General features: G+C 48.7%; 1 protein-coding gene across 2 annotated transcripts in view; it reads left to right on the top strand.

Annotated features, from left to right (window-relative positions):
- The first annotated feature begins 1,638 nt into the window (after nt 1–1,638).
- Nucleotides 1,639–9,154, top strand: part of LOC115097485 (multidrug and toxin extrusion protein 2-like) — a 43,802-nt gene continuing 36,286 nt past the window's right edge. For both annotated transcript variants that reach the window (XM_029613375.1, XM_029613376.1), the window contains exon 1: nt 1,639–1,816. In XM_029613375.1, the coding sequence (XP_029469235.1) occupies nt 1,718–1,816 (99 nt within the window). In that variant the 5' untranslated portion in view covers nt 1,639–1,717. The remainder of the gene's footprint in view (nt 1,817–9,154) is intronic.

Genomic DNA, 9,154 nt, shown 5'->3' with positions numbered 1-9,154 from the left:
GGGCCCCAGCTTGTCTACCACTAACCTGGGGTCATTCTAGGTGAATCCCATTGAGTTCTTTTTCTGCTTAAGTGATCTATGTTCTGTCCTATAACTAAGCATGAAAAGAACCACACCATTGCCAGTCTTTAGGAAGGTCACCTGGGGGCACTACCAGCATTGCCCTTTTGGCTGGTCAGCAGTGCTAGTTGGATCTGGGCCTGGTGTAGCACAGCACCAAGTAGCCTCGCAGCTGCATCTGTTCCCTTACAGATGCAGGTGTTTCCAGGATGGTGACATTGGAATCACCGCATCTTTAAGGGAGCAGACTTGGTGCCGGTATGAGAACTTGGATTAGAGAAGCAGTGACTACAGTGTAGCAGCCTTGAGCTAGAGCAGGAGGCTTGGCCGCCATGAGTAAGGAAAAGTCTGCCTGGGCAGGCGGGAGTAGGATTGGAGTGGCCAGCACAGCAGGCCCCAAACTAATAGGCAGGAGCAAGAGCATGGGAGCAGAAGTCGAGGCCAGTGAAATGGCCAGCCCTTGAGCTAGAAGGAGCAGAGCTAGCTGGACCTGGGATAGCAGGGGAAGTAGGAAGGAAGAGGAGAGGAATCATGAGAGAGGAGGAATTACTGGGCAGAGGCTGCAACAGAGTGCACGGTTTTACCTGCAGGTGACCCATGGTGCAGGGTAAAAATTGGAAATTTAAATAAAGCAAAACACCTAAGAAATCAAAATGTGCCTGAAAGGAGGTCCTGGGGTGGAAACAGATTCTCTTATCTTTTAAGACCTTGTGCAAGCCTGCCCTCAGAGCTGAAGGTCAGCATCCAGCTCAGGCCCACAATTAGAAGGGTCAGAACATCCCCATTATCTGTTTTACTTTTCTATCCTAAAAGGTCCAGATATAACGAATATCCTTTCATCCCATTAAAAGATATCTTCCCGTGGGCACAAGGGGAGTTTAGCAGATTACAGGCCCCCATCCATCGTACAGCAACGTCTGAGTAACTTCTGTCAAGATAAATAAAATAAAATGAAAAGTTCCCTTCAGCAAAATGGGCTCCTTACTCACTCATTTCTAGGTAAGAAGTTGGGACTTGTAATTCCCTCTTCCACCCCGCGTGCTTGGAGTGAGTGGGGGCTTGTAAGAAATAAATCTTCCTACACAGGGGCTTTATTTATCATACTGCTCAGTATAAAGCGTTTGCAGCGTCTCCCACACCTCCGGCTATAGAAGCAGGGCTCGGCTGGGAATGAGGTGCCAGCAGAGGAACAGAGCCGAGGGGGCGGAGCGCCAGGGGAGGAGCTGGACTGAGGGGGCGGAGCGCCAACACAGGAACCGCGTCGAGAGGGCGGAGCGCCAGGGGAGGAGCTGGACTGAGGGGGCGGAGCGCCAGGGGAGGAGCTGGACTGAGGGGGCGGAGCGCCAACAGAGGAACCGCGTCGAGAGGGCGGAGCGCCAGGGGAGGAGCTGGACTGAGAGGGCGGAGCGCCAACAAGAACCGAGTCGAGGGGGCGGAGCGCCAGGGGAGGAGCTGGACTGAGGGGGCGGAGCGCCAGCAGAGGAACCGAGCCGAGGGGGAGGAGCTGGACTGAGGGGGGCGGAGCGCCACGGGGGGGGGGGGGGGGCTCCGGGAATAGCTGGACAGAGGGGGCGGAGCGACAGCTGCAGCTCTCGCCGCTTGTGCTCGTGTTACAGAGGTCGGGTCCCGGACCCTCGCCGGTACCCAGCGAGCGGAGATGGAGGCGGCGAGCTGCGGGGCCAGGAGCTTCCGCCGTCTGCTGCCCCTCGGCTTCTGGCGAGAAACGCGAGCGCTGTCAGTGCTAGCCGGACCCGTGGTGAGAGACTGCAGGGGGAGAGACATTGATCCTGCCAGAGACCAAGTGGGGAGAGAGACAGGAGCCCAGCCTTTCTCAACGAACGGAAAGCAGAATCTAGAGTAATCTAAGGGTGATGGAGAAGTAGTGGCGACAAAGACAGTATCTGAATTTAAGAAAGCTTGGGACAGGGGATCTCTGAGGAAGTGATGGGAAAACATTTTAAAGTTAAGTTAGTTGGCGGATGGACACACTAGATAGGCGGCTGAAGGATCTAAATATGTATTCCCTGGAAGAGAGGAGGTGCAGGGTATTAATGATGCACGAACTTCAAGCCTCTTCCATTGGAAAGGAAACTGTAGAACTAGGGGACCACCCAAAACCAACATCAAGAAATATTTCTTCACAGAGATGCTTGGAATGCCCTCCCTGAAGAGATGGTGAAGATGAGAACAGTTAATGAATTCAAAATGGCATGGGACAAACACTGTGGATTCCTAAAGGCTTGAGGTTAAAAATAAAGAAAGGGAATGGTCAAACATTTCTGAATGGGGGCAACCTGCATGAAGGAGCAGTTACTACCCTTAGCAGAACATACCGGAGGCAACCTGCATTGAGTGGCAGTTACTGCCCTTAACAGAAAGCATGGGGGTAACCTGCTCAGAGTGGCAGTTACTACCCTTAACAGAAAGCATGGGGGTAACCTGCACAGAGTGGCAGTTACTATCCTTAACAGAAAGCATGGGGGTAACCTGCACGGAGTGGCAGTTACTACCCTTAACAGAAGGCATGGGGGGGGGGGTAACCTGCACAGAGTGGCAGTTACTATCCTTAACAGAAAGCATGGGGGTAACCTGCACAGAGTGGCAGTTACTACCCTTAACAGAAGGCATGGGGGGGGGGGGTATCCTGCACAGAGTGGTAGTTACTACCCTTAACAGAAGGCATGGGGGTAACCTGCACAGAGTGGCAGTTACTACCCTTAACAGAAGGCATGGGGGGGGGGGTATCCTGCACAGAGTGGTAGTTACTACCCTTAACAGAAGGCATGGGGGTAACCTGCTCAGAGTGGCAGTTACTACCCTTAACAGAAAGCATGGGGGTAACCTGCACAGAGTGGCAGTTACTACCCTTAACAGAAGGCATGGGGGGGGGGGTATCCTGCACAGAGTGGTAGTTACTACCCTTAACAGAAGGCATGGGGGTAACCTGCACAGAGTGGTAGTTACTACCCTTAACAGAAGGCATGGGGGTAACCTGCACAGAGTGGCAGTTACTACCTTTAACAGAAAGCATGGGGGTAACCTGCACAGAGTGGCAGTTACTACCCTTAACAGAAAGCATGGGGGTAACCTGCACAGAGTGGCAGTTACTACCCTTAACAGAAGGCATGGGGGGGGGGTATCCTGCACAGAGTGGTAGTTACTACCCTTAACAGAAGGCATGGGGGTAACCTGCACAGAGTGGTAGTTACTACCCTTAACAGAAGGCATGGGGGTAACCTGCACAGAGTGGCAGTTACTACCCTTAACAGAAAGCATGGGGGTAACCTGCACAGAGTGGCAGTTACTACCCTTAACAGAAAGCATGGGGGTAACCTGCACAGAGTGGCAGTTACTACCCTTAACAGAAGGCATGGGGGTAACCTGCACAGAGTGGCAGTTACTACCCTTAACAGAAGGCATGGGGGTAACCTGCACAGAGTGGCAGTTACTATCCTTAACAGAAGGCATGGGGGTAACCTGCACAGAGTGGCAGTTACTACCCTTAACAGAAGGCATGGGGGTAACCTGCACAGAGTGGCAGTTACTACCCTTAACAGAAGGCATGGGGGTAACCTGCACAGAGTGGCAGTTACTACCCTTAACAGAAGGCATGGGGGTAACCTGCACAGAGTGGCAGTTACTATCCTTAACAGAAGGCATGGGGGTAACCTGCACAGAGTGGCAGTTACTACCCTTAACAGAAGGCATGGGGGTATCCTGCACAGAGTGGCAGTTACTACCTTTAACAGAAAGCATGGGGGTAACTTGCATGGAGCGGCAGTTGCTGCAGTTACTACCATAAGCAACTTGCTGGGTAGACTGGATGGGCTGTTTGGTCTTTATCCACCATCAATTACTGTGCTACTGTGTTACTATGGGTCTGTGGGTGAGAGAGAGTTGTGAGTTTGTGTACAACACTGCCCCAGCCACTGTTAATCCATGACAATCTCAGGGCATCTGAAAATCAAAAGTTCCCTGGTATTAAGAGAGAGTAATTAGTTTTATCCCTATTTGTTTTACTAATTGGGTGTTTGTGTCTGTTGTATTGAAATAGTTTATTGGTGTTTGGGAAATTCTTATGAGTTTTTTAAAATTTTGGATATTCTATTTGTCATTTGTTTGGAAATATTTATTCTTTTTATTGGTATGGTTTCACTATTATAATTGATGATTTATATTCATTGATTTCATTGTTTGATGTTTAATGAGGAAATGTGATGTTTCTGTTTTTCCATTGTTGCACTGCATATATGTTGCGGTTTCCAGGTCACTTTTCGTATACACATTTTTAGTTCAGCTTTATAGTCTCTTTATTCTGTATTTGCTGAGGTTCTGTCTATGTTCTGACTGTCGGGCCGATACAGTAAAAGTCGCGGGAGAGCGGGCAAAGGCCACTCTCCTGTGCACGCGATTCTGTATGTAAATGAGGGCCCGCGGAAAAAAGAGGCACTAGGGACACTAGCGCGTCCCTAGCGCCTCTTTTTGGACAGGAGCGGCGGCTGTCAGCATGTTTGACAGCCGACGCTCAATTTTGCCGGCATCGGTTCTCAAACCCGCTGACAGCCACGGGTTCAGAAACCGGACGCCGGCAAAATTGAGCTTCCGGTTTTCAACCCGCGGGCCGATTTCAAAATTTTTTTTTAACTTTTTTTTAACTTTCGGGACCTCCGACTTAATATCACCATGATATTAAGTCGGAGGGTGCATAGAAAAGCTGTAAAAACTGCTTTTCTGTGCACTTTCCCAGTGCCCGGAGAAATTAACGCCTACCTTTGGGTAAGCGCTCATTTCTGAAAGTAAAATGTGCAGCTTGGCTGCACATTTTGCTTTCTGAATCACGCGGGAATACCTAATAGGGCCATCAACATTCATTTGCATATTGATGGCCCTATTAGGTATTCCCGGTAATACCTATTAGGTATTCCCATCGGCCTGTGTGTGACTGAGGTGAGGTAGTCTGCTAGGGTGCATGCAGGGATCCATAGCAGCCTGACTTGTTCTGTTTTCCTAATAGGAGGTCTAGTGGTGTTTTAGGGCCTGGTGTAATATTTGCAGTGTTTCCTTTTCATGGGTAGGGTTGTTACTGTTTGAATGCTGGCACTTAGTGCTGGTTTAGTAATTATAATTCCATTTACTCTTGGCGTTCTGAGGTCTGAGCCCACACCCAATATGTGTTACCATAGACCTAATATTGGTTCCTGTTTCTTTTTGCAGGGTTTTCTGGTTGGCACTACAGCAGTGCAAGTAAATATAATATACATGTTGTAAGTAGAATTTTTACCTCAAAAGACTGCCCTTTGTCCTTTTTCATGTAAAATCTATTAGAACATAAGAGCATGCCATACTGGGTCAGACCAAGGGTCCATCAAACCCAGCATCCTGTTTCCAACAGTGGCCAATCCAGGCCATAAGAACCTGGCAAGTACCCAAAAACTAAGTCTATTCCATGTTACCCTTGCTAGTAATAGCAGTGGCTATTTTCTAAGTCAACTTAATTAAAAGCAGGTAATGGACTTCTCCTCCAAGAACTTATCCAATCCTTTTTTAAACACAGCTACACTAACTGCACTAACCACATCCTCTGGCAACAAATTCCAGAGTTTAATTGTTATAAATTGTGCATGTGTGTGTATGTGGAAGCTGCAACCAGTGGGGGTGGTGGAGGATGTGAATGGTGCTTGGAGAGGGCACCAGGCTGTAAGATTTACCTAACTTTCCTAATACCTTTGCACTGGCCCTGGCTTTCTCATGTCTATGTTTCTGTGTAGGCTGTGAGCTGTCGCTGCTGGTGGAGGAAGGGGGGGGGGGGGAGGGGTGAGAGGGATATTGACTCTGCCACAGACTGAGAGCAATATTTTTTACTGCCTGGGAGAGAGACTGCGAGCTGTGATAGAGCATGACCCTGCCAGAGCACTCTCACTGCTGGAGAAGAAAAGTGGTGAGAACCTGCCAGAGATTGACATGGTGACAGGAGACGGGAGAGAGAAACAGACAGCTAGGGTTCAGGGAAGGCAAGAGAGACGTTGAGGATGTTGCTACTGGGCTAAGAGACAGAGCTATCATTGCTGGGGAGAGAGAGAGAGAGACAAGAAGTTATTGCTGAAGCCTCTGACTGAATAAGCACTGGATAAATGTAAGAAAATAAATACATTTGCTGCCTGTGAAAGAAACAGAAGCACAGGAAGGATTTGGATTTTAGATGTGATTAATCACCTTTTCAAATGTGAGCTCAAGGTGAGTTACATTCAGAAACTGTAGGTAGGTCCCTTCCCCAGAGGGCTTACATTCTAGTTTGTCCCTAAAGCAGTGGAGGGTGAAGCTACTTGCTCAAGGTCAGATGGAGCATCCTCACCAGGACTAGGGCCGTTCCTTCACGGAGATACAGAATGGCTGTGAAGAGAGCACAATTACTGAACCTTCTGAACTCTCACACCATTTTGACAGCACACACTGCTTTCACGGACATGATTATTCTGTCCCAAGGTTATTGTCCAAGGATGTTATGCAGTAAAGAACACTTTGATTAACATTTTCTGGGGCTGATGTTACACAATCCACGCTAAAAGCAGAGCAAAACTGTGCATTGTTTGTTTGTTTATTTATTTATCTAAAATCTTTTCTATACCGTCGTTAAGCGGGTGTACCGGAACTCAGCCGCAAAAATGTTACTCACCCAGTAAAAACCTGTGGATGCAGTAAGCTAATGATATGCAAATGGCCCAGAAGTTAAAAACAAAGGTGATAAATATACAAAATGGACCTCTTTTTTTACTCACAGACTATATGCATGCCATATAAATTGCAAATCTGGGCTAAAAGGTGGTGTCTATTGATATGGCAGTAGTGTTTGGCATGGCTACAGGCTGTTCTCACAGTGGGAGGTGTTTCACAGATTGGTGGAAGGTGCCTTTCGGTCAATCCAGTAACGAGTGGTAGGAAGAGCTGCGTTAGTGCCCGGCGCACCCGCGGTTGCCGCACGCACAGTCCAGCTCACCTACCGCTCGATACTGTATGTAAATAGCTTGCAAATGCAAGCTGCGTCTAAGAAGCGTCCATGAAGCGTTAGGCCCGCGCAACCCATTTTACTGTATAGAGCGACATTTGAAATGACAGGTACCAGGAAGTGGACAGTTCTCTGATGCTCGGGATTGTCAGCCCTCTCTCCCCTCCTCCCGAAGCAAGCAACGAAAGCGGAAAAAAATCGGGGGAAAAAAAAAAGCGAAAAAAAAAGTTGCAAGAGAGAGAGGGGAGAGAGGACGGGCAATCCTACGCTTGGGATTGCCAGTCCTCTCTCCCCTCCTCCCGAAGCAAGGCGCGAAAAGCAGCCTTGCTCCGGGAGGAGGGGAGAGAGGACTGGCAATGTAAAGCGACGAAGCAACTTAATTTTTTTGCAGCCCCCCTCCGGAGACGGACATCAGCGACGAGGGACCATGGCTCCCCTCCCCTGCCTCCAGCTGTCCGCGAGGATGGACGCATCGCACGGGCAAAAGCGGCCCCTGTGCGTCAATTGGGCCGCTCAAGACGTGACGTCACATGCTGTGACACTAAACGTCGTGACGTTTTTTTCGCTTTTTTTTTTTCGCTTTTTCGCTTTTTTTCGCTTTTGTTGCTTCGGGAGGAGGGGAGAGGACTGGGGCTGCCCCGGAGACCAGCACCCATGGACGCGACCAGGGCAGGTGAGCGGGGGCTGGGGGAAAGTTTGCCGCCTACCCTTACCCCTGCCTCTAATGCAGGGGTAAGGGTAGGCGGTAAGTTAGCAGGTTAAACGCGCGGCAAAACAGCAGGGTAAAAAAGCGATAGTCGGGGCGCGCATTACTGGATGGTAGGGAATAGCTAATTCGATCGTTTGCATGCAATATACATGCCACGGGCGGAAGGGGTTACCCGGGGATTTAAGGACACGGTAAGAGTAGGTTAAAGGGGATTGTGGATCGCATGAAGGGCTAACGCGGCCGGAAAGTGAGTAGAAAGCAAGTTAGGAGCGGGGTAAACGCGGCCGCACTTTACTGGATTGACCTGAAAAGTAGCTGAAGCCAGTGATGCGCATACTCTATGGTTCTCTCATCTGCACTGGTTTAAAAGGTTTAGACAAGATCCTGGAGGAAAAGTCCGTAAACTGCTATTAATGAAGCTGACTGGGGAGTAGCCACTGCTATTACCGGCATTAGTAGCATGGGATCTGTTTAATGTTTGGGAACTTGCCAGGTTCTTATGGCCTGGATTGGCCTCTGTTGAAAACAGGATGCTGGGCTTGGACCCTCGGTCTGTCCCAGTATGGCATGTTCTTATGTTCTTAAACGCTGTCTCTCAGCTTTTCACAATGCATTGGAGGGATGTAGGTGAATGTCTTACATTTCTCAGCTGAAATTCAGAAAGAACAAGTACCAGAAGGGAGAAATTTGGAGGCCAGCACTGTGCGTGGGATCTGCAGCAAGCTCTGGGTTTGTTGTTACCTCTTCTTCTGGGAGATTGTTTTATGCCTTGGCATTTATAGTGGCTCTTCTGCATGGTACTCTGGCTGGGTCCTCACACACCTGTACTCCTGCCAGGGCTGGAGAAGCAGTGAATAACACCACTTTAATGAGGTTTTCTCTTGTAGACTTCCTTATATCTTCCTTATATCCGGGAAACTACAGACCGGTTAGCCTGACTTCAGTGCCAGGAAAAATAGTGGAAAGTGTTCTAAACATCAAAATCACAGAACATATAGAAAGACAGGGTTTAATGGAACAAAGTCAGCATGGCTTTACCCAAGGCAAGTTTTTCCTCACAAATCTGCTTCACTTTTTTGAAGGAGTTAATAAACATGTGGATAAAGGTGAACCGGTAGAGGTAGTGTACTTGGATTTTCAGAAGGCGTTTGACAAAGTTCCTCATGAGAGGCTTCTAGGAAAAGTAAAAAGTCATGGGATAGGTGGCGATGTCCTTTCGTGGATTGCAAACTGGCTAAAAGACAGGAAACAGAGAGTAGGATTAAATGGACAATTTTCTCAGTGGAAGGGAGTGGACAGTGGAGTGCCTCAGGGATCTGTATTGGGACCCTTACTTTTCAATATATTTATAAATGATCTGGAAAGAAATATGACAAGTGAGA

This window comes from Rhinatrema bivittatum, chromosome 8, assembly GCF_901001135.1.
Source record: "Rhinatrema bivittatum chromosome 8, aRhiBiv1.1, whole genome shotgun sequence".
NCBI classification, from domain to species: Eukaryota; Metazoa; Chordata; class Amphibia; order Gymnophiona; family Rhinatrematidae; genus Rhinatrema; species Rhinatrema bivittatum.
Note: the sequence above shows the minus strand (reverse complement) of the source record. Positions and strands in the feature narration are given on the sequence as shown.